The 25,988-nt window shown below is 31.6% G+C and overlaps 1 protein-coding gene across 4 annotated transcripts in view; it reads right to left on the reverse strand.

Annotated features, from left to right (window-relative positions):
• The window catches only part of LOC139511853 (protein unc-80 homolog), an 84,198-nt gene that overhangs the window by 48,105 nt on the left and 10,105 nt on the right, over positions 1-25,988 (reverse strand). For 2 of the 4 annotated variants that reach the window (XR_011662103.1, XM_071298970.1), the window contains exons 6-31: positions 25,336-25,523; positions 24,540-24,700; positions 24,167-24,290; positions 23,660-23,804; positions 23,088-23,321; positions 19,667-19,851; positions 19,155-19,370; positions 18,461-18,596; positions 17,689-17,937; positions 16,953-17,219; positions 16,042-16,226; positions 15,093-15,302; positions 13,759-13,935; positions 12,852-12,990; positions 12,452-12,560; positions 11,906-11,978; positions 10,371-10,505; positions 9,791-9,977; positions 8,817-8,948; positions 4,951-5,085; positions 4,328-4,524; positions 3,699-3,782; positions 3,376-3,444; positions 2,881-2,979; positions 2,446-2,542; positions 666-686 (exon numbers count right to left, since the gene is read on the reverse strand). Coding sequence is in view for 3 of the 4 variants with exons in the window: in XM_071298970.1 (XP_071155071.1) it covers positions 666-686; positions 2,446-2,542; positions 2,881-2,979; positions 3,376-3,444; positions 3,699-3,782; positions 4,328-4,524; positions 4,951-5,085; positions 8,817-8,948; positions 9,791-9,977; positions 10,371-10,505; positions 11,906-11,978; positions 12,452-12,560; positions 12,852-12,990; positions 13,759-13,935; positions 15,093-15,302; positions 16,042-16,226; positions 16,953-17,219; positions 17,689-17,937; positions 18,461-18,596; positions 19,155-19,370; positions 19,667-19,851; positions 23,088-23,321; positions 23,660-23,804; positions 24,167-24,290; positions 24,540-24,700; positions 25,336-25,523 (3,954 nt within the window). In the remaining variant the exon portion in view is untranslated. The remainder of the gene's footprint in view (positions 1-665; positions 687-2,445; positions 2,543-2,880; positions 2,980-3,375; positions 3,445-3,698; positions 3,783-4,327; positions 4,525-4,950; positions 5,086-8,816; positions 8,949-9,790; positions 9,978-10,370; positions 10,506-11,905; positions 11,979-12,451; positions 12,561-12,851; positions 12,991-13,758; positions 13,936-15,092; positions 15,303-16,041; positions 16,227-16,952; positions 17,220-17,688; positions 17,938-18,460; positions 18,597-19,154; positions 19,371-19,666; positions 19,852-23,087; positions 23,322-23,659; positions 23,805-24,166; positions 24,291-24,539; positions 24,701-25,335; positions 25,524-25,988) is intronic. The other 2 variants (XM_071298972.1, XM_071298971.1) reach the window with 2 other exon arrangements.

The following is a 25,988-nucleotide window of genomic DNA, read 5'->3' on the forward strand; positions in this document are numbered from 1 at the left end:
CAAACAGCATCCGAAATAATATGTCACCTTAACTTTGCTTTATAATGTTTTTATCCTTTTTCTTTTGAGATTTTTTTTATTAGCTTACTCTTTCACAAATGTCATTGTTTTAAAAGGAAAGTATTTTATGAAATTTCTACATTTCATTCAAATTAGACATAACAGTACATGGACAATACACGTTAGGATATCACAGAAAATGCAACAAAAAATTAATAAAAAATCATCTGACATTCAACATGTTCAATACCATATCTACACAGGCAAATTTTGCTCACATGAGTTTCACATGGATCTCACCAGAAATTCACCTTAAATGAGCTTATACTGGCCTTGAATCAAAATGAATTTCATGTGAGATTCATATAAATCTAAACTCATGAGTGAAATGTTCATGTGTTCACAACTAAATGATCAATAATGCACATGTCAAAACATTGGCAAACAGGAAGGAGGTTATTCAACAGTTTCACACCTGATTGTCATGTTCTACATGCTTGGTAAAAAAACACATACTATTCTTGTTAGAAGGGGTTAATTCTTGTTATAAGGGGGGTAATTTTGTAATAATAAGGAATAAGATCGGAGAAAATCAAGCAATATTATATTACACAAGTATTATTGCATTTTTAACTGTTATGTTCAATATTAATAAAACCCCTTACCATTATTTTTCTTTTGATTTCCTGAAAGCAATTTAGATAAAAATTCCAACAAAACTGCAGTGTTTCTTTTGTGTTTTTTTTCTTTTTACCATCAATCTTTTCTCTCTTTTGAATGTGAATAAAAACTATAATCATACTGATATTTCAGAAATTATTTCGAGGTTTTTATTAATGCAATGCCTTGATGACCGAAGGAATAAAAACTTGCATTCTGATATCTGGTACATAGCTTTTCCTAAAATTGCACTAAATAAACTTGCACTTTTGTTCATTCTTCAAAAATCACTATAATAAATGCATCAAAAAATTTATGAATTAACAGTACCTTGATTTGTTTCATGAAAACAGGGACCTACATGTATAAATTTATAATGACAAAATTATATAGGTAGTAGGACGGAGAACATAGTTATTTCGTAGTGCATTTCTTTTGGAAAATAAATTCAAATTAAAACCAGATGCTCTGCAGGGCGCAGCTTTGTACGACCGCAGAGGTCGAACACTGAACATTTGAAGCAAGTATGGACACAACATTCAAGCATGATACAGCTCTGACTTTGAAATGTGATCAAATTTTTGACATAATATAGGTTTCTGACACATAACAAATGTCAAGATCTTACAAATCTATTACACAATACTGTGCAATAAAAGATTTTTTCTTGAAACTTTTCAAAAATTGAAATTTGAGAAATTTTGAAGAAAAAAATTGAACCCCTTAAACAAATTGGAACCCCCAAACCCCCCATTTTGGAGCAATTACCCCCTAACTAGATCCCAGCCTTTATATTGTAGTATATGGAACCTTCTAGTACAATTTCAGAGAGATCCATAAACTTAAACACAAGTTATTGTCTTGAAACTAGAAAAATGCTTATTTTTAGCCCTTTTTTGGCCTCTAATTCCTGCATGAATGGAGCAATAGCCCCCAAACTCAATACACAGCCTTCCTTTTGTGATTTTTAACTTTGTGGCACAATGTCAGAGAAATCCCTACACTTACACACAAGTAATTGTCCAGAAACTAGAAAAATGCTTGTTTTTGGCCCCTTTTGGGCCCCTAATTCCTAAACAATCGGGACCATCATCCGCAAAATCAATCCAAACCTTCCTTTTGAGGTATTGAACCTTTTTATTAAATTTCAAAGAGATCCATTCACGTAAACTATAAAGTTATTGTCTGGACACCAAATGTGTCTTCGGACAACGCAGACGACGACAACTTCATACCATAATTATACAATCCAAATTTTTTTTTGCGGTTGTATAAAAATCTCACCTGCTCTATTCAAAATGATTTTTACAGTGTAGTGTACTACTATGGGGACAAATAATATCAAAATTATAGAAAAGTCTACCAGCTTAACTCAAACTATGGACATTTCTATATATGATAAGTGGGTCTGAATTCAGTTTAAAAGCTTAAGACATACTAATTTTTTACCTTTTTTTACTAGACCAAATTACAACTAACAAAGATTCAGTATCCAAATTTTTTTTAAATGTAATTGCATCCCCTTACTTAGTATTTCAGACATAAAATACCAAAAAATAAATTCGGAAAGTGTTTCGAAAACATTTGCAAGTTATTGTGTTCTCGGACCAGTATATGAATAACTGTCTTTGAATTTTTTCCAAAGATTGCTACATGAGCTTTATAACTATATAAAATGCAATTTAGATTAACAAAATTCGAACTTTATGCAATCATCCCTTAAAGTTCAGTCACTTGTTAAATATTTATTAGTTATACTATATTTAGTGATGAATAAATACTTACTAGATTTACTGTCAACAAGGAAGTAAGATGGGTAGTCTTCCTCAGGAATATTGAAAAATTCTAAACTTTCTTGTAGAATCTGGGAAAACTGTGTGTCCTATAATTTTACAATTAAAGCAAATTACATGTATAATAACATCATTATTCATTCATCTATCGAGAAATTCCTTTTAAGTACAACAATGTAGTTAACTCAAACTTTATTGTTACATTACATTCGAATCAATTTACTTTATTTGTCCCTGGTACCAAAAATAAAGGCATTTGATATAATAAAGCATTTGACAGCAAAATACCTAAAAGGTCTAAGCAGCCATGGTTTACTTCTAAAAATTGTGACTTAGATGGAGAGTTGTCTCTTTGGCACTCATACCACATCTTCTTATATCTATCTTGTTGGACTGAATGATTCAGAACCTAAGTTTTGATACCAACCTCATGTATTGGTAACTGAGTAGGAATACTAGTTTGATCAGGACCATGAACAATTATCTTCTTAGCACTTGGTACCATAGCAGAGATCAACAAGTAGGGCTACAAGATAACACATGATAAGTTATTGATACTGTTCAGCTTCTAGCGTTGTTATAACAAATTGAAGTATTTGACAAAACAACATTAAGTCAGTGCACACGAAAAAACTCATGTATTCATTGTATTTATCTGGAAATTTTATTTCACATTTTATTTTGTTTAAATTTCTTTAGTTGAGCTGAATTAATCGTCCTTAAAATTTTAGAAGAGGTTATGTAAAATTTATGTGGAAAGATTTCTAATGACACAGCTTTATTATTATTATTATTTTCATGGCGTGAATTTTCATTTTCTGACAGAAAGGAATTATCAATTATAATATCTTGTGATGGTGGTGTGCAAAAAAAAAACATAGCCTTGTAAACATTAGAATTAAAAAGGCAATAATATACTAACATCACACTGCTCTTTCTTTAGTGTCTGTTTTAAATCTTTGAAGTAGATTCCTTCAACACTAGGTATAACCTGTAATAGACAAAAACATAGGAAAAACTGTAAAAATATAGGTTATTTCATAATCCGTTAAAACAATGCTACCAAGATTTAATTTTTTAATTTAGTTTGTGGTTATAGGCATCATGTTTAAGTTTAATAACATTTGGTTCGAACAAACTAGAGTTAGAGAAATGAAACCAATTTGGGAGGTAAGGACATACAGAAGGACAAGGGTAATTTGGTTTATGCAATCAGAAAATTAAAATAATAAATATCTTACATACCTGCCAAATGAGAGCAAGTGCTCCCCCTATAGCCTCTTGACTTCCAGCACAAGGACTCCTCACATAGAACATTACATATCCAATCTACAACAGATAAATATATTGTACTGGGGTGAAATATCACAGCTAATCATGCAATTTGATTGGTAACCTTAATAGGGGATATATATGAGATCATTTCCACTGTGAACAAAAACCAAGATCAAAATGGTATTTTATACAAATATATCATGCTAATAAGGGGTATTTGCCAACAAAAATTGATTGAGAGGTAAAAAAAAATCCAGAGCTGTTAGGCCGTATAAAGAATAACCATAAATTTGTCCTATTAGAATAAAAATAATTCATTGGGTTATTTTTATACCTGGTATACCACATCTGCCATGGTATTTGCTAGCAAAAACCCCAGCACATGGAATTCCCTAATAACAAATACACCAGAAGAGAAAAGAAAATCTCAATACATAGAAATACAGCATTATTACATAAGGTGGAATTAAAATTTATAATGAAATCAAACTACTCCCATATATACATGATATATATCATCTAACTATAAATTGTTTCAAAATTTAAAATCTATTTGTAAAAGACTTTGAAACAGGTAGTATGCAAGGCTTAACACTTACAAGATAATTGAACAAAGAATGAGCCATCTGTGCTGGAAGGTCCTGAAAATGCAGGATCAATTTTCGTAACAAGAACAGTAACTCTTCTACTTTGTCCATTTTATCTTTCACAGTTAGCTTCTCCAGGAAATGACGCAGAAACAAGACAGGGTCATCTACTAAGGCATTCCATATAACCTTCTCTGATACCTCAGACACTGTAAATATAAGAACAGTAATGATCTATACCTTTTCTTCATACACTATGCTAGGCTTAATTTGATTGAAAAAAACAAGAAATATGATGAAATGGTGCAGTGGCGATCCAGCAATTTTTAAAAGGGGGGTTTCCCAACCTTGGTGAAAGGGGGGTTCTAACTATATGTCCCCATACAAATGCATTAATTGTTCCAAAAAAGGGGGGGTTCCAAAACTCTCCCAGGATCTGCCCCCGTGGTGTAATAATGAAAAGGGTTCCGAAACTCTCCCAGGATCTGCCCCTGTGGTGTAATAATATAAATCATTCTGCCTAGAAATATTTTATTTATCTTTAAAAGCAATTCAAAATATAAATATCTCCTTTCAAACAACCTTTCAAACACTGATATCAATAATTAAGCCAGTTCTCAGCTATAATGTTTTACCTGATATGCCTTCACTGTTTACATCTCCATCATCCAACATGTGAATAATTGGTAAAACACAAGCACAGATGCATGATGGGAAAAATGATTGGGCCATCTGCACATGGTGTACATGTTCTGTTCTCTCCTCCTCTCCTGAATATAAATTTTAAAACAATAACACATGATTCAACTTTTTGTAAATGATGTAAAATTTTCACTAAAAATTATCTGTTCTACGATAAATCGTGGTCAACACCCTTAATTAACTGGGGTGCATTGATTTCAACCAATTTTTACAAAATTCATTTTTTTCATTTGTGCCACAAGGTAATATATCTTGTGTGCCAAAAAATAAAACTGCATTTGCACCATTTTACATGTAAAATATAACGGAAAATTTACAATATTCATTGCCACATCTCTGAAAAGATTGACTTTTTTAAGTTTTCCCCTGGGTATGTAAGTTCATTCTCATTTCTAACATAAAACTGAGAGTCACTTAAGTTTCAAATTATATATTACTTGTTAACATGTTTGAGGTGTCAACATGGATGTTGTCAATTCTGAGACAAACAGGCTGTTAGTTTTCTCAGAATTGGATTGTTTCAAATTTTTCATGTTGGGGCCGTTTGTAGATGACTATATTTTCAACTGAACTGAAAATAGGTTTTTGAAGGCTGTACAATGTCTATTATGGCTTTCATCCACTTCATTAGAACTTTGCTGGATAGATGTATATAGAATAAGTCTATTTTTCTATTACCACACATATAGGTTATCTAGCCAAAAATGAGTACATCCTAACAATTACCATTGCTTACAAGTCTTGTTTCAGAACTAACTTTTGGTTTACTTCAGGGTATAGTGCTTTCTTTCAGGTTTTATGATCTTGTTACTTTATAACAGAACTGTGTTTTTACTTTATCAACAACATTCTCTAATTAAGAACGTACCAGTGTATAATGCTTTTATTATGGATTTGATGACTGATTTAGAATCCTCAATGCTCTTCAACTTTGTACTTGTTTGGCTTTATAAATATTTTATGAGCGTCACTGATGAGTCTTATGTAGACGAAACGCGCGTCTGGCGTACTAAATTATGATCCTGGTACCTTTGATAATTATTAGAAGGTATATGTTTTATTATGTAAACAAAAACTGTGTTTTAAAGTTATTATCATTAAAAGTCTCTTTTGAATAAAACATTTTTGATACTTATTACCTGCATTAATGGCGCAATTGAACAATGGTTTGTGGCGCAAATGAAAGATTATATGGGGGCTCATGAAATGCCAATTTGCGAAAAAAAACCAAACCACTGATTAACTGTTTATCAAATAATTACACTTTTATACTCAATACATTTAATCAACACAAGATGAATTAATCAATTGAACCTTACACTGGATTTTACTCAAATGAATTTAACTGCTGTTAAGTCTTAGTTAAATTTGTAAAACATTTATTGTATGTTGTGGATTTCAAAAGCCTGTTTTGGAACTTATTCAAAATTGAGATAGGTAGTCAATCAACCTAAATATTGAAATTCAGCATGCATTCACATAGAAATTGGACAGAAAATCTTAAAAAATGCTAATTTTCCTTATTGGCACCATAAACTGAATTAAAGGATTATTGTTATCAGTCAATTTCTTTATCAATGTACATCAACAGTTACCATTTATGGATAGCACAATGTCACAACACATGTACATTACATTAAGGTGTTGGCATAAATATCAACCATAAGATCAGGTGTATTACAGTATAGAATTTCTTTGCAACACAAGGCTGCATGACATTTTTTTTAAGAAATAAACCTCATAGAATGCCTGAAGACCTAACACATTCTTAATATTGCAAGAAGAGATGAAAACATGTGCAAGTTCTTGTTCTGACTATATGTGTTAAAATTTCTGTCTACTTTTTATAAATGTGACACGGACATCTGACATAGTCATCTATAATATCTTTTTTGAGCACATGAAAATCAGTTTTTGTTAATAAAATACATGACTTGAATAACATTATCTGGAAGTAAAAATTCACCTTATACATGTATTATATATATTATTCATGCTATTTGCCTCGTCCTGAACATGCAGGAACTATTTTCCAATGGACATTAAGCAGAATTCAATCAATTATTATTGTCTCTTATAGCTGCTATGCCATTGACCTTTGATCTAGCAACATGAAAATAATTGAATTCTAACTACACAAGTTTTAATTTCAAAAGCTGCTTTATTTCTTAATGTTAGTATGTTTTACAATGAATGTATGACCAAAAAGATGTAATATAGAAATAATTTCCATACAAATAACATTCAACCAATAGTTACAGCCTATGGTGACCTTGACATTTGACCGCAATTTCAGTCTTTCCTTCCTGAAAATATTTTTAAAGATCTAATAGAGGAATTTCACATTCATGAATTTCCAATGTTAATGTTATTATATAACAATATTTTTAAAATAGTCAATTGTTAAAATATGTCATTTATTCAGAGTGACCTCAGGTGAACCATTGTAACTCATTCTTAATAAAAACTCAAAGTCGGTCTATTGAACATAAAAAATAAAGTCCAAATGCCAATATGTTGACATTGACAGAAAAAGGGCCATTCAAAATAAGTTTTACAAAGTAAATATGGGTAATAAAATGTATTGCAGTATTAAGAATATGTCTCCATGCACAATTCATCCTAATTAGTATTGTCAATCAGTATACATGTACATGGTTTACTGTGGGTCCATTATTATTCAAGGGTATCAATTTTCCTGGATTTCATAGTCATGATATTAGAAGCAAACAATGAATTCAAAAGTTTAACAAAGTATAAAGTTTTGGTCTGTATGTAAAATTTGGCGATACTATGAAATTTTTTTTTTTCCATCCACAAAAATTGGTACCAAAAAAAATATATGAATCAACAGTAAATAAACAGATTTAATAGCAATATTAAGACAAGACAAAACACAGACTGGGAACAGAGGATAATACATGGCAATATATAAAGGAAAGATGCAAATTCACTTTAGTTTTCTAAACAGCATATACATGCACTGTTTGTAAGACTAATTCTCATTACTAAAAAATATTGTCACAAAGTCCAGCATAATATATATCTATTTTCTTATATTTAATTACCACTACATATTAAAATTAATACAGGCTGTATAAAAAGTTTCATGAAGCTGTTAGCTGTTGAAATCAATATTTCTGAGATTGAATCGATTGACCAAGTTCTATTTACATCAATTTTAATTGAAGTCATGTTGAATGACTTTGATACAACATTAGTTAGTATACTCTCTTGTGTAAAGGTCAATTCTATTTAGATTGTCAGATAAAAAAAAAATAATTCTTATCTCAATTTTTATCATCCATTTATTTTTGCAGTAAAAATCATCCCTCAACATGTAGAATTTATTGCAAAATATATTGAGCACTTCTGTTAAATTCTGTTTGCTAAGTTTTAGATTGCTCTTTCAAAGCGTAAAAAGATACCAACATTTCATTAGGAAATTATAAAGGGAGATAATTTTAGTATAATGGTAGCTTTTGATTGAGTAAAGCCATAAGCAATCAACAGATGTACAGAAATTCAACATATTTGTAAAAAGAAGAGCATTTATAAAGAGGGTTAATCTAAATCATCAATTGTAACAGTATATCTATCTACTATCCCCTAAAAAATTAATGACCTTATATTGATAAATTGATATTTCTATAAATTGTGACTTGCAATAAAATAGGATATAGAATTCTGGTCTTTGTGATAATTCAGTTTCAATTTTGAAAAGACTTTCCTAAGGTGTTATACAATTCACTACGACTAATCATCAGCTTATTCACTGTGGCTGTTTCAGGATGCCTACCTTCCATACCACGAGACCAATGTACGCTTCCATTCCTCCAGGACAAACTACGACCCTGCATGTTTGCACGATTAGCAGGAGCAAGGGACACACGTCTAGCAGCCAAGTTAAGCTCTTCAGGTATCACTGCCACTAAAGACATGTTAAAGCAAGATGCAAGGTTAAAGGTTAAAAGGACAAGCACATATTAGTTCACACAAAGGTTAAAACATACAAACCACAAGCAGTTAGACATGACTTTGATTATAAACAGTCGTTGATAGGCTCACTTTACATGCAGAAAAGTCATTGACCATTCAAATTACCAAAATCTATTTTAATATCATTTTATAATAATTTCCTGTCTTTTTAATTTAAGCTTTTATATAAGAAAAGTAACATAATATTGGTAACATTTTTTCTTCACTTACATGTACAAATGTATACTGTAAACCAAATTATTTTCACATATATTTTATTTCTCATTTAGTTCTTTAAAGCCAACTTCTTAGGGATTTATTTTTGCAACCCTCTCATTTTCATGGTACATTTATACATGTGTATCGGAAGATCTTGAGTTTCACATATTGCGACGATTAAGTTTGTGTTATTTTTCTACTTGTGATGATAAGTCTTGAATATTCTTTGGTTTACAGTATTGTTAATGGAAAACCTTTTATTTCATCATGCTGTACATATAGTTTAATAAGAGTTAAGGGTATATACAGAAACAATGGCAGCAGGTTTACACATGGTTGAAGGTGTTAGAAGGGCTGCAAGGCAATGGATAGGGTTTAGTAAGAAAGAAAAGGATCTGTATCGACATATATAATTATAGAAATTAAAAGTCTGACAGAATTCTCCATGTTATGGGACAACATGTATCCAGGTTCTATTCAGAATTGTACATCTTTGAAAGGTAATTTTATCAGGTTACATTAATTCAAAATTTTAATTAAAAAAATTCTTAAACAAATATGAATTGTAAGTGATACCTTCTTCATGTTCATCAGTAGCATGATGAAGTGCTGGCTCGTCAGCAGCTAGCTGTGGTACTGGCACTGTTGTCATCTGGAAATTCTCTCGTCCAATACGTTTTCTCTCCTCCTCTGCCTGAAGAGCTTTCCTTATCATTTCCTGTTGCTCTTTTCTCCTTGTTGTTGTTGCTGTTACTAAGGATTTCTGTCAAAATAGAAAGAAAAAAAAATATATGCAAGGACTCAAAATGTTGTAAAAGTTTTCTTCATAAATTTTTGTATTGTGCAAAGTTCAGAGCTGAATGAGACATACTGAATATCAAGACATTACACATGAAATTCATATCTTTTGGTATTGCTGTGTCATTGATATATATCCCATATCTTTTTCTATTAACATATAAACATTTAAGATTACGAAATCAAAAGATAATAATTTCGAAATGGTTAATGGTGGTATCAACTTTTTATTCAATAGGGTTTTTGGGGTTGTTTTTTTTTTTACATTTTAGAAGTGTCAGAGGTATTTGGTCTCTTAAAAAGGCATGAATATCCATATAAAAAAAATTAATAAAAGTATGTAAACATAAAATCTTACAGTTTCTTCTTGGTTAACTGTGACTTCCTCTATCTTAGCCTTAAAATGTGGTGTCCATGGAGGATCTACAACTGATTGCATTGGTAACCCAATGGTAGGTGATGGAAGTGTAAAATCTATGTTAGGTGGTGGTAGCTGAAATAATACAAAATAAATGATATTATCAGGGGTGACAAGTCTAATTAACACAGTAATTCAATACATAAAGTTAGAGTTCGGTTTATGTTCATGATAGCTAATTCATAAACAGAACAATCCTTTCACATAGCTTCTCCATTCCCTTTTCATGCATGTCACCTACCGAATGAAAGACTATTTACCAGGTTTGTAATAACATGAGCAACAGGACCGGTGCCACATGTAGTGCAGGATCTGCTTACCCTTCAGGAGCAACTGAGATCACCCCCAGTTTTTGGTGGGGTTCATGTTGCTTCGTCTTTAGTTTTCTATGTTGTGTCTTGTATACTATTATTAGTCTGTTTGTCTTTTTCTTTTATAGCTGTCAGTTTATTTTCAATCTATGAATTTGAATGTCCCTCTGGTGTCTTTGGCCCCTCTTTTCATATAAAACTTTATCTTTGAAGAAGTTTTGTTTTAAATAGTGTGCAAAAGTTGAGATTTGCCCACCAAATTAAGCAATTATTCAAATGTGCACATATTGCTAAATGCTCCCTGCACTGACCAATACATTGTATAACTAGATGTGTCAAAGCGACATGAATGGCCCCGTCTTAAAATGTTGAAAAATCTGCAATTTCAATAACACATGTGGACACAAACATGATGGTAGTCTCACATGTCAATTAACAGCTCAAAATCTGGAGGCTTATAGAATAAAAGTCTGTATAACTGTGATTTTCAACAATTTTCAAAGTTGTTAACCCTTAATATTGGCAAAAATTAGGGGAGCAAATCAAAATTTAAACTTGATCTGCAACTCATCATAGTTAGCTCACATACAAAAAATCAGCCCAATATCTGAAAGCATTTAGAAAAAAAAGTCCATAGCCCGTAATCTCGGCAAAAATTAGCCAAGCAGAACAAAACTTTAACTTGATCTGTAACTCATCTTGGTTAACTCACATGCCAAAAATTATCCTAATATCTGAAAGCGTTTAGAAAAATAGTCTGTATAACTGTGCTTTTCAACAATTTATCAAAGTCCAAAGCCCCTAATTCGGTAAAAATTAGTGGAGTAGAACGAAACTTAAACTTGATCTGTTACTCATCATGGTTAACTCACATACCAAAATTCAGCCCAATATCTGAAGGCGTTTAGAAAAAAACTCTGTATAATGGTTTGTTGCAGAATGACGGAATGACGGAATTTCGGAATTACAGAATTTCGGACAAGGGTAAAACTATATGGCAACGACAACTTTGTTGCGGGGCCATAAAAAGGCTATTAATATTTCAAAATGAAAAAAAAATACATTAAAGGTGATGTATCAAACCTATCTTAAAGGAAAAAAATCCATATACACATGTACAATGAAATAATTATAGAAAATTGAGTGGAAAATAATTTAACCTACCTTAAAGAAAAGGTTTGCCCCATCTTCCATTCTTGGCCATACCTGATGACGAAACTTCCATAGAGTTCCGAATCTACAAGATACCATTTATACATGTACATTATCAAATTGAAGAAAAAAAAAAATCCATACATTTTACAAGACAAGTTTATGCATATCTTTTTTACAGTATATAGTAAAGTGCAGATCATGATTCCTACGAACCAAGTTTTAGTCTTGTATAAATAATTGTAATAAATAAATGTTTATAGGAAATATCATGTAGTTGTCAATAAATCTCTCAACTTACTTAGAATAAGACATCGCAGACTATGAAAATGGTCATTGAATGGATGATCATGTGAAAAACATTTGAAACAAGCCGATGGAGTGGACGTAAGTGTATTGTGAAAACTGTAAAATTTTGTGACACCTAAAAGAATGTTTTTTAAATATTGCTGGACAAAATACAGTTATTGTCATTTATCACAAATAATACAGAAAGACAGACAAAAAAGTACTGACAAAGTTGTGCAGCATGTATGAGTTAGATGAGATTTCACTGACCTGAGTACAGCATTAACTCTCTGTGCAGCATCTTCGTGTTGGAGTTGTTTCACAATCAGACTCTGAGCTTTCTCTGGAGCCTTTACAGATGTTAATAGGAACACAGATGCTGAAATGATTATTTGAAAAATATATAGATGTTTGTCAATTTTCAATTTGTTGGAAGGAGCAAAGAGGAACTAAATTATATAATTACCACAATGTTTCATTAAAACAATATTTTCCCTGCATGCAGTATGTCCCACTAACAGATATTGAATTTGTATTATATTATATTTTTCCATCTTTAGATTTTAAGTATTATATTTATAATGATTCATACCATAACAATATAATGGAAAACTGTCTTTAAGTGATAACAATAACTATTAAATATAACAAAGTTTAAGTGGGAAAGTACCTGCTGAAGCAGCCAGTTCCTGGTCGTTTTCTATCATTAGCTCCCATGCTACTGGTAATATGTCAGAAAAATTATCATCTGTCAGGATTGGAGCTGCTTTTGCTAATATTCCCATAGGACACTGGGTTAACTTCTGAGCCTAGAAAATTCATGCATATCATAAATTAATTATTGCGTTCATTTATTATTGTGATTTTGTCATTTTGGGTGAAAATGCCATTTTAATTTTTGAGATATAGTGAAAAATCCTATTCAATTAATATAAAAAATTTCAAAATGAGAATTTAAATTATATTGCGATTATAACCCTGTCACATATTTTGCAATGATAAAAACACACAATAATTTCTGAATTTACAGTATTCAATAGATTTTTGCTTTCTCTCTGGGGTTTTACACCTTTAATTGATGTAATGGAATAAAAATTTTGACAAAATTGTATATGTTAATGTTAAATTATAATCTTGCATTAACTGAATGCTGCACAGGGCTATCATAAGTATAAATAGAATAGTGAGTGAACTCATAATCATAATAGAATAATAACTTGTATCACTCCTATCCTCCCTACAATACTTATAGTATATTAAACTACGTATATTTAATTCCCTCCTGTTGAACATGTTGTAAATTTAACATACTTCTTTTTGAATATCCTCAGGTAATGTTCTACAACTGTATAAAGGTTCATCAATGTCTGTCAAGCCATTTCGGTGAAATTAAAGTTATATGGTACATTGTCAGACAAGGCAGACAGACAAGACAGACAGATGATATCAGACAAGGCGATTGCAATATACCCAACAAAAAAACCCACTTTTGTTTGAGGGGAGTAAGTATTTTACAACTTTTCATGGGCGATTCATATCCCTTGCTTACAAACATATGTGTATTAAGTGTATTGTACCTGTGAGTTGATATATTTTATGACAGGTGTATCTTCTTTGACTTCCTTGAGTTTCTCTTCCTTTTTCCATGTAGAAGTTAGTTTCATTTTACCCATAGATACATCTGTTTTTATCTTTTCCAACAATGGGGTACTTTCTCTTCTTCTTGTTGGTGAAGAACTGTGAAATACTGACTCCTTAAAATTAAATGGAAACTTTTAGTTTACAACAATCATACATTCACCTCACAAACTTACAAAACCTTTGAATAGACTTATTAAGAAGGGATATAATTACGATACTGTTGTCAAGTCATTAAAGATTGCATATTTTGGCGTTAATATTGAGTCACTGATAAGGTCTTTGCATCGGAACTAAACACATTTATTCTAAAAGCAGTTGTTGGCATGACACGGGTTATGTTCTTCTCATATATGTTATGATGGTATGATACTAAACCCCTAACGGGACGGATTGTGCCTGATGTTCATATGATGATATCATAATCTTTCAGTCAGTTTAATTGAAGTCTGGAGCTGGCATGTCAGTTAACTGCTAGTAGTCTGTTGTTATTTATGTATTATTGTCATTTTGTTTATTTTCTTTAGTTACATTTTCTGACATCAGACTCGGATTTCTCTTGAACTGAATTTTAATGTGCGTATTGTTATGCGTTTACTTTACTACATTGGTTAGAGGTATAGGGGGAGGGTTGAGATCTCACAAACATGTTTAACCCCGCCGCATTTTTGCGCCTGTCCCAAGTCAGGAGCCTCTGGCCTTTGTTAGTCTTGTATTATTTTAATTTTAGTTTCTTGTGTACAATTTGGAAATTAGTATGGCGTTCATTATCACTGGACTAGTATATATTTGTTTAGGGGCCAGCTGAAGGACGCCTCCGGGTGCGGGAATTTCTCGCTACATTGAAGACCTGTTGGTGACCCTCTGCTGTTGTTTTTTATTTGGTCGGGTTGTTGTCTCTTTGACACATTCCCCATTTCCATTCTCAATTTTATGTTGTCAAAGATTAATTTAATATACCAATATGTCACAGAACTTTATTAGTTACTTGTTTAAAATTGGTAAAAAGTAAAATAACAAAAATACTAAACTCCAAAGAAATTTTAGAACAGAAAGTCCGTTTTCAAATGGCAAAATCCAAAGCTCTAACACATTTAACAATTGGAAAACAACTGTCATATTGCCAACTTGGTACAGTAGTTTTCTTATGTAGAATATTGTAAATTAAACCTGGTTTTAAAGCTAGCCAAACCTCTCACTTGTATGAACGTGGCATACAATTTACTCTTTACTTATTTTAAGTTAATTCTAATCAAGTTAATAAGTTCCCTACCCTCCTTCTCAGCCTTTCCCGGAATATTTCTTTGCTGTCTAGTTTAGCTTTATCTTGGTCGTCATTATCATTTTCCGTTGACTGATAAACCTTTTTCATGGCAGTGATCATACGAGAACATGACCTTCTCTGTCTCTCGTAACAATCAGGATGACAGTAGTTCTGGTGGGTACAGATAAAGTTAGACAGATTGGCAAGTTGTACTACTACCTGGAAATTTTTTTAAAAATTACTAGATAAATATTTTTATGATCAAATCATTCATCTTTTAGTGCAGTTAAATTAACAGTGACTATCATAAGCCAGTTATTTGAACTAAAATGAGAGACAAACATTTTATAAACTACATGCATTGGAAGCATTTTCTGGATTTCCTTCATTAGGAACGCTCAAAGTCAAATATTTGAAAGCCAAGGATGTATAAGAACCGATTAAATTAATTCAAATTATAATATTTCAAATTTACAGGAACAGCTGAACTGTTGGAGAACTATAATTAATTTATTTTTGTGTATACTAATTTCGTTTTCATTTAGCAGTGATATATATATCATTGATACTTTCAAACATGTGTGTTTGTAAGAAATATTACAATATATATTTTTTACATTTCCAAAACAGTTACAGTTATTCCAGAATATAAATGCATGGGACGCATATTGAAGGCACATTTTTGTAGACCCCAACCATCTATATATATAAATATGATTTTAATAATAATTCTGGTAAAATTCTAAGGATATGCAATCATCCACAATTTATCTCCCCCCTCTCCTCAACCATGATCAATTCTGGAAAAGCCCCTAGAAAATTGAAATCATTCTAAAATCTTCTATAACAAAAAAAATAGTGAAAATCTTTGTGTTTACTAACTCAGGTTGATACTTTTTTTGCATAACACATAGAAGTTAGTTACTGACTGACTGATGACTTCATATTTATAGCTTACCCTAACCCATGGCATATTTCTACACATGCTGAAATCGTCAGTTTCCGGGACATCCGTTTGTTCATTTTCATCACTAAGCACAGACTCTATATCGTCATGATCCTCATCTCCCACCATTACTTTGTCTGATTGTAATGACTGACTACTGACCTTGCGGGACTTTATACTACCAAATCTTTTTATACCTGAAATAATATCCACAATATAATATGATAATCATATGATGTTGCTCTTTTAACTTCTGTGTTCAATTTTGCTTCCAATTTTAGTTTTATTTAATTTTAAGATCAACTCTAGCAACAAACACAATACTGTGGATTCATTAATTTGTACTTTAATAAAGTTTATTGATATTTTTCGGTTAACAATGTTTGTGTATTGCGTGGGTATAAATTGCAACAAAGTGCTAATTATCTATAGGATTGTATGCAGACTTAAACAAAACCATCAAATCGAATATCCACAAAATAAATTATTACTAAATCCACAAAAATTGATTGCCACAAAAATAATTGAATCTGCAGTGCTTCATATACAAAGTTGATTAAATTTAAGAAGAACTTGTAACTGTTGTGCTTTTTCAGTTCTATTGTATTTGTCAATTATGAAATAATCAACATAATAATTGGTTGACCAGTGTAGCTGTACCATCAACTTTTGTTTATATATACATTTATTCCATGTTGCAGTGTTAGATTACCTGTTTATAAAGGGTGACAAGCTAAGTACTTGGAAATAAACGACTGACTGCCAGAAAATGGTGAAGTCAAATATTCCTTGCTATATACTCACATTACTCATCCAGTCACATTTTAGCATTAATAAAAATCTCGAAATGTTCCTAAATTAATAGTACATGTAATCAAAACCGTCATCATAATTTTTTAATCAAACTTTAAAATTTGTCTTACTTCCTCCTTCTTGTCTTTTCAGTCTAAAACTTCTGTTATGTCTAAAGCTTGAGTTAGCTCCAGACCCTCGCCTGAAATGTTTCAGTAACTTTGGTCTGCCTTGAGCTAGTCGTCTCCCCTTCCTTTCTTCGTTAGGTGTATGAGGTGGCATGCCTGGATCAATGGCAGACAGGGACGTGGTACTACTGTGTACAGAGTCAGACTTCTCACCAAGTACAGCAAAGCTGATCTTTCTGTCTCCAGTACCGGGACTTCCAACAGTTACTCCTGAAAAAAAAATATTCGATCATCTTTTTTTATTGAATGTAATTTTTCTAAACAAAAACTATTTTGTTTTTCTTACTCCACTTAAATGTCAATTTACCTACATTAAAAACTATAATAGGATAAAACTTATAGAATTTCTAGAAACTTCAGTTAATAATAATAACTGGAAATAATTTAGTACCAGAGTTCATAGAAAACAAAATTTTACCTATTAATCGGGTCAACTAATCTGTCTATAATTTTACAAACAACAATAACTGACAAATAATATTAATATAACCCAAACAATGTTCTGGCCCCTTCCTTGTCTTCCACATGATTTGCACCTCAATATTCAAAATTTGCTTAAAACTGTATTGAAAGTGAGTTTTAAAGTTTTACTGTATACTGGAATGGTAATACAAAAAATTAAAACCATTACACATTCCATAGTCATACTTATCCTGACACAGCTGAAATTAAATGTTACCTGAAGCAGAATGAGTCATGTCAGCCATATTGGACTCAGAACTCTGGGAATGGATTGGACTGCTGACTATACTGCTCCATCTTCTGGAAGCTGCAGATCGATCTGGACCAGGAGTATCACGTCTTGGACTTCGACCTTTTGGAAGATCTCTGAAAGTTTCCCTTAAGAATGTTGTGATTTCTTGCAGTACTAAACAAGCCATCATCTTCAAAGCATATGGACATGAGGAACCAGTAACATTTACTGTTCCTGAAATAAATACATGTGTCAGTTACAAACTTTTCATGGTGTCTTTCATAATTTTATGTGTTTGAGTTGGGAGGCACTTGATAAAAACTTGATGGTGATTTATCATTATATGACATCTTTAAGAATCATAAAGAATTTAGAAAAAACTTTATTGTTGGTGTCTGGGGTTAAAAGATTGTGCCTCCTGCCCTCTACAAACATGCTGTTAGTGGTTTAGTCAGTATTTTCAAATTCCTGCATCTAAGTTCTTTAAAAAATTTGACTCTTTTGGAATAAAATATTTGGAACATCTACATGCACAATCACTCTAGGATAAATGATCAACTGGTGAGATAAGAATGTCAATAGTGGAAAAAACTGGCTATCAAACAAAATGTAAGCAAGACCTTTCAAGATATTATGTAATACACTGCATTGACTGCACTGCATAAATGATATACATTAACATGAAGATAAAGAATCCATTCAATTTCTAACAAAAAAAATCCCCTGAAAACGCTTAAGCTTGTGAAAACATTTATACCTTCATCTAAGAAATCTTCATCCTCATCACATATCTTTAATTCTTTCTTGGTTGTTTCACTTTGTATATCACTAATTATCTTCTGTCTGTCTTTGTGTTCTTTAGCTAGTATATACTCCATCATCAGCCCTAGATTCTGAAGAAATATTAATTACATCTATTAATTACATCTTTGACCTTTGGTCTCTGGTCAATAGTTGTTTCATTGGTTATCATACTACATGTTCATCTCCTTATTTTTAATACCGGTAGTTGTTTTAATTTAAAATTTTCTAGTTGTTATAGAATGTACTTTATGATGTACATGTAGTATTCTATGCATGTGGATATATATAAAAAATATATTGATAGATTGCAGAATCAAAAAAACAAAAAGCATATATTAGGTCCTATGAAAAATGACTTTCTATTTGCATTAATAAAAAGAATTTAAATTTCATTAAAGATACATAATGGTCTGTATCAATATTCATGATACTACAGAACTCATACAATTTTTTACCATTCCTACTGCAAATGGCACGTTACTGGTTTCTTACAGAATATTTGGATCATTAACTACTGATATTTTTAGAGACTATTTATAAACTACTGTTTTTTTAAATTTTTTTTAGTATATTTGATTTGATAACTTGCAATAAAATCTCCAATAAACCACAGCCTCCATTATTCTATTTTTTCAATGAAATTTTACCTCTGCCCAACTGTAAAACATTCTACCAGCAGCTTTCTGTAATGTAAGTGTTCTACGATATCCTGATGGCTGGCCTCTATTCTGTAGTGCTGATGCAGAATTACGGAAACTTGGAATATTCAATCTCATCCAGTTTGGCCAGTCTCCATGGTTACAACGATGTATAAATTGTGCACATTCTAACAAAAGTGAAGCTCTGGCTATGACAGGAGCATCCTAAAGTTTGAACACACATTATCCAATCACAGTAATTTTTCAGATTTTATATGTTGTTTTTTTTCATATAACATAAAAATTCAAAATAACTACAAAATTATAAGTAAGCTGAAATTGTTTTTTTTTTTCTCAATTAAAACAACTTTGTAGTAATGTACAGAATTATAAATTCCATAAGTTTTTAAAATAAGGGCAATATTTTTTTATGGAATGCACTTTCTTTCTCCCTTTGTACAATTAAAGAAAAAAATTGTTCTCAAATCATGAACTACTATATACTTTCTTTGCATACTTACCAACTCTAACATGGCTGCAATAAGCTGTGGATCAGGAATGGAACCAGGATGACAACATTCCAGAAGAAATGAGAATCTTAACATCCCTGACTTAATCAGATATTTGTCTACCAGTTTCTTTTCTCTAGTCAATACAAAATCCAGGTCTGTATCATCATTCTGAGCCTGATCTTTGTTTTTCCAACCTGCAAAAAGACATCTTTATTATTTCAAAATTCTTAAAAAACATATGTTACATAAGTATTAATTCACAAAATGATATCAAAGAGTATAACTGAAGTGGTTGTTAATGACCAATTTGATCTTACTGGAAGGAGTAAGCTGTTCACTTCATTAATGAAGACCTTAAAATTACGGTTTATATCAGCAGAGAAATAAACATAAAGTCATAAAATTTAAAGCATGCTCAACTTGTGAAGAAAATGCTATATTTTACAGAAAAACTTTGAAAATATATCTAGGAAAATATGGATTGCATTCATCTAATGAAAATACTAAACTGGACAGGCTCCAAAATCAAATAAATCGAAACGTAAAATCTAAAATTCATAAAAAACGAAAGGTAGCTGACGTCAATAGATATAAATACTTCACCAAAATTTTGTGCAAATTGGTTAAAGCATTTTGGAGTTAATTTCCGACATGTTGACGACGGACAGACAGACAGATGGACAGACAACGGTATACCATAATACGTTCCATAAACGGGCATATAAAAAGGTCTAAAACAGTAGAGCCTGAAATTTTCTTATGTCAAAACACTTATCTCCTCATTAATTTTTTGGCTCTAGATAAAATTCAAACTAACCAGTAGCAAAAAAACTGCCTTACACAAATACAATAGTAAACCATTACTGAAAGTTATCTAATCAAAATTCATCAGCAATAACCACTATCATCTGCATTAAAATTGAGAATGGAAATGGGGAATGTGTCAAAGAGACAACAACCCGACCAAATAAAAAACAACAACAGCAGAGGGTCACCAACAGGTCTTCAATGTAGCGAGAAATTCCCGCACCCGGAGGCGTCCTTCAGCTGGCCCCTAAACAAATATATACTAGTCCAGTGATAATGAACGCCATACTAATTTCCAAATTGTACACAAGAAACTAAAATTAAAATAATACAAGACTAACAAAGGCCAGAGGCTCCTGACTTGGGACAGGCGCAAAAATGCGGCGGGGTTAAACATGTTTGTGAGATCTCAACCCTCCCCCTATACCTCTAACCAATGTAGTAAAGTAAATGCATAACAATACGCACATTAAAATTCAGTTCAAGAGAAATCCGAGTCTGATGTCAGAAGATGTAACCAAAGAAAATAAACAAAATGACAATAATACATAAATAACAACAGACTACTAGCAGTTAACTGACATGCCAGCTCCAGACTTCAATTAAACTGACTGAAAGATTATGATTTCATCATATGAACATCAGGCACAATCCTTCCCGTTAGGGGTTTAGTATCATACCATCATAACATATATGAGAAGAACATAACCCGTGTCATGCCAACAACTGTATTTTAGAATAAATGTGTTTAGTTCCGATGCAAAGACCTTATCAGTGACTCAATATTAACGCCAAAATATGCAATCTTTAATGACTTGACAACAATATCGTAATTATATCCCTTCTTAATAAGTCTATTCAAAGGTTTTGTAAGTTTCTGAGGTGAATACTGACACCTTTGTGCTTTATAAAGAATATTACCATAAAAAATTGGATGTGAAATACCTGAACGTATTAGAAGTCTGCATGTTGAGCTATATTTACGAATGATGTCTTTATACCGATGATAAAATTTAGTAAATGTTTTGACTAGTTTGTGATATCGAAAACCCTGGTGTAATAATTTTTCAGTAATACATAAATTTCTCTCGTTAAAATCGAAAACATTGTTACATACACGAGCGAATCGTACAAGTTGAGATATATAAACACCGTGAGATTGTGACAAGGGAACGTCACCATCTAAAAACGGATAATTAACGATAGGAAATGAAAAATCATCCCTTTTATCATAAATTTTAGTATTCAGCTTTCCATTAGTGATATAGATATCAAGATCAAGAAAAGGGTAGTGGTCATTGTTAGTATTAGCTTTATTTAATGTAAGTTCAACAGGATAAATTTCATTAATATACATACTGAAGTCATCATTATTGAGAGCCAAAATATCATCCAAATATCTAAAAGTATTATTAAATTTGTTTATCAGATGTTGTTTCGATGGGTCTTTGCTTATTTTTGTCATAAATTGTAACTCATAACAATACAAAAACAGGTCCGCAATAAGTGGTGCACAGTTAGTCCCCATTGGAATTCCGATAATCTGACGATATACGGAATCTCCAAAGCGAACAAAAATGTTATCTAGTAAAAATTCAAGGGCATATATAGTATCAAAGCATGTCCAATTAACATAGTTTTTTTGTTTATTGCTACTAAAAAATGACCTAAAAGAGTTTGAACATATATATTCACATTCTGATTTTTTGAATGCCCATTTAATTAGGTGTGTGAATTTTTTCTTAATGAGAATGTGAGGCAATATGGTAAACAGGGTAGAAAAATCAAAACTTTGAACAGATTCAAAATCACCAATATAAGCATGCAATTTATCAAGTACTTCCAACGAGTTCTTGACACTCCAAAAGTAATTTATTCCACTATTTTCGAAGGCCTTATTTGAACAATTTATTATCAGGTTTTTAATTGTACCAAGTGTGCTGGTAAGAAGAATAGACAATTTAGTAGTTGAACAATGGCTTGAAGACGAAATAAATCTATATTTGTAAGGGGTTTTGTGTAGCTTCGGAAGCCAACACATAGTTGGGACTTTCATTGTATTTGGCTCTGCTTGTAAAGCGGTGGCTAACAGTTTATGTTTGTTACAGATTTCGTTTTCTGAAAATGGAGTCAGTTGGAATGTTGGTGAATTGGTGATTTCCTTTTTCAGAACCTCAATGTAAAATTTACGTCAAACAATAATAATATTATTAGCAGCTTTATCTGCCGGGACAAAAACAAATTCCTTGGCTAGTTCTTTTAGTTTATGTTTGATACGAGAAATAGGTTTATTGTGGTTATTGTTTATAGTAAAATGTTCTTTAAAATGTTGAATACGTATATCAACTATCTTCATTACTGAATTAAAAAAAGAGTCCAAAGATTTTTCTACTTTTCCTTACCATCAGTACTCCCCCTTTTATTCATTCTTTTTCTTACCATCAGTACTCCCTCTTTTATTCATTCTTTTTCTTACCATCAGTACTCCCTCTTTTATTCATTCTTTTCCTTCCCGTCAGTACTCCCTCTTTTATTCATTCTTTTTCTTACCATTAGTACTCCCTCTTTTATTCATTCTTTCCCTTCCGTCAGTACTCCCTCTTTTATTCATTCTTTTTCTTACCATCAGTACTCCCTCTTTTATTCATTCTTTTCCCAAGGTTCTTCAGTCCACCTTGTATTCTCTTACTGGAACTTATAAGAGATATGGCAGCATGACTAGCTGTTTTAAATGACATTTTTCCTTTCAGTACTGCCCTAGGAACCTGTATGTCACTTTTACTATCCCTCCTGTCTAAGGGGTGGGGATCACTCATCGCTTCCTCTTCATGGTCAGATTTAGCAGCTCGTTTCCAACCTGAAATATAATTCTTATTTTTTTATACCAAAATTAAGAATATTAAGTTTACTGACACTATAACTTATGTCTAACATTATCATTTTGAACTTTGATTTCTAATCACTTTTTGCTAAATATGAAATCGACTAAATATTCTAAAGATTTCAAATGAAATTAAATATACATGTATATGGACAGCTGGGATTTAAATGAAAAACAACTTCCACCACATTCTTTTAATTCTGAAATAGCCCCAAGCAAAATTACATGATTTGCAAACTGAAAATTTGTCATAAAAATGTATCATTTAAATAATGAGTGTTAAAAAAATTTTGTAAAATATTAAATAAGATTACCGATATGAAACTTGCTAAATCTTCTCCTAGTAATTCCAGATCCACTTATTGAGTCATCATCTGTATTAGATCCTTCTTTTTTCTGTCTCATCTCGTCCATTAATTCTGAATCACTTGCAGCATACAAAGTTTGTAAGGCCAATGACTGTAAACATATTTTATTCTGTATGTATATGTATTTATATTTGATCGAATATCTGCATATGCATGAATTGTGAAAACACAGGCATCTAACAGGTCACTGCTAGATTTTGAATCTTGCTGTAATTTGTCTTTGAAAATTTAATCCCACATCATCTGCTTCTTTCAAAGACTTTTATTTAAAAGTAACTTGATTTTGAACAAATTTCTAACTCATAAATTCTTTTTCTCAATACATGCTCATGCTTTTCAATTAAAAGTTTTTTTGTTTTTCTTCAATATTACAATAATAACATTTATTCCTCTGTAATTTTTCTGTGAGCTTTCAATAAGATATTTATCTTTTTTTTTTCTATAGAAGTAAACCTTTTTTATCTTTTTTTTGAAGAGTGATTTCTTTGGTTTTCCAGACTCCTCCCCAGAAGCAGGAGATGCATTCTTAGAACTTTCTTTTTCATCACCACTTTCTGATGTCTGAGAAGTTGTCCTCCTGTAAAAAGTAACATGTATGATTTAATCAACATAAATAATGGTCAGAAACTACATTATATACTAGTTTTCCTTGTTGGTGTTTGACATCACTTGTTCAACATTCTTGTTATAAAGTTAGTTTTATTGGTTCAAAAATACACAGGGTTAACTGTATTTTGAATTATCTTTAATGTACCGTTACTCTAAACATGCAAAATATCTTTCTCTTTTGTGTCACATAAGTTTCAACAAAACAATCTATACCTACCTCATAGGTATAACTTTCTTTATCTTTTCCTCTCTTTCTTTTTCTTTTTTCTTCAGTTTATCCAATGAGTCCAGAAGTCCACTCAGTTCCACTCTCCTGAATGTTCCACCGTGGATCTCCTTTACATAGGCTATAAACTGACGTATATCACAAAACATACTCTACAATATAAAATTTCCTATGTTTCATCCCACAAATATCACTCAAATTACATGAGTTAATACAAGTCTTATCAACTGGTTCTTTTTATTACCGCTGGTCAGTTCAATCTTAATTTTATTTAAACATGCTTATTACCAATGTTATTTCAACTGATCCGGCGGAGTTTATGTTTTAATTTGCATAAGGACAGTCTATTTGAAGATGTGTGTGATAAGGAAGATTGCTGTTATAATTATTTATGATTTCTAATCCCCTATCAGTGTCATCAAAGGAATTTACAAAAGAATGACTGAACACTTCATTGATGAGTTTATCCTAAAACACCTATCTATAGATGGACTGGTTTATTGTGAGTGAACCGGTTAAACTCCGCCCAGTCAAGTGAAATAAATTGAGTAATATGCTATACACATTTAGACATAAATAGAGTATTGACATCAATATTGCTTAGATGACTCTATCTTAATTTGTGAAGCCTGTTTCTACAGTTTGTACAAATAAATCATTCATTTTATGACAAAGTAGGTACTTGTTTAAGTACATTATTAACGTACATGGCATTTATAGCAAAATTAGTAACCTGCTACTTTTATGCTAAAAAGTGAAGGATTAAAAAGTTTAAAAGAATAATTACGATATTGTCACTGCTGTAGAGTTCCCTTGTATTATCCACACATTTAGATATAAAAGGCTTGAGTATGTTGGTGATCAGTACTCCCTCCACACCTCTATATCCCAATCCACCAATACTGTGACCAAAATTGTTATGGAAACCATTCTGTTGGAAAGACATTCTCTCTGTTGACGAGGACTTAAAGAAGCCTGAAATGAAACAATAGAAATATGACTAATTCTGTTTGGATGATTGAGATTCAACCTGTCAACTGAAAGTTTATAATTCTCATAAAATTCAATTTAAAAAGCAATTTACACAAGGAACTGGCAAAGGATTTTGATCAAATATGTAAGCAATAACAACAACTGATATATGTATGGGAAATATTTTGAATTCTCATAAATGGATGAATGGGTTGGAGCTCATAATTAGGTTCATGATACAGTGACTATAAAAAAAAGATGCGGTATGATTGCCAATGAGACAACTATCCACAAAAGACCAAAATGACACAGACATTAACAACTATAGGTCACCGTACGTATCTATAGTTGCTTACATCTACAATGTGTGTCATTTGGTCTTTGGTGGATCTTATTGGAGATCATCCCACATCTTCTTATTTTTATATCAGATAAGAAAACATGTATGCCATCAAGGCTACAGATAAA

This window comes from Mytilus edulis, chromosome 2 (genome assembly GCF_963676685.1).
Source record: "Mytilus edulis chromosome 2, xbMytEdul2.2, whole genome shotgun sequence".
Lineage (NCBI taxonomy): Eukaryota > Metazoa > Mollusca > Bivalvia > Mytilida > Mytilidae > Mytilus > Mytilus edulis.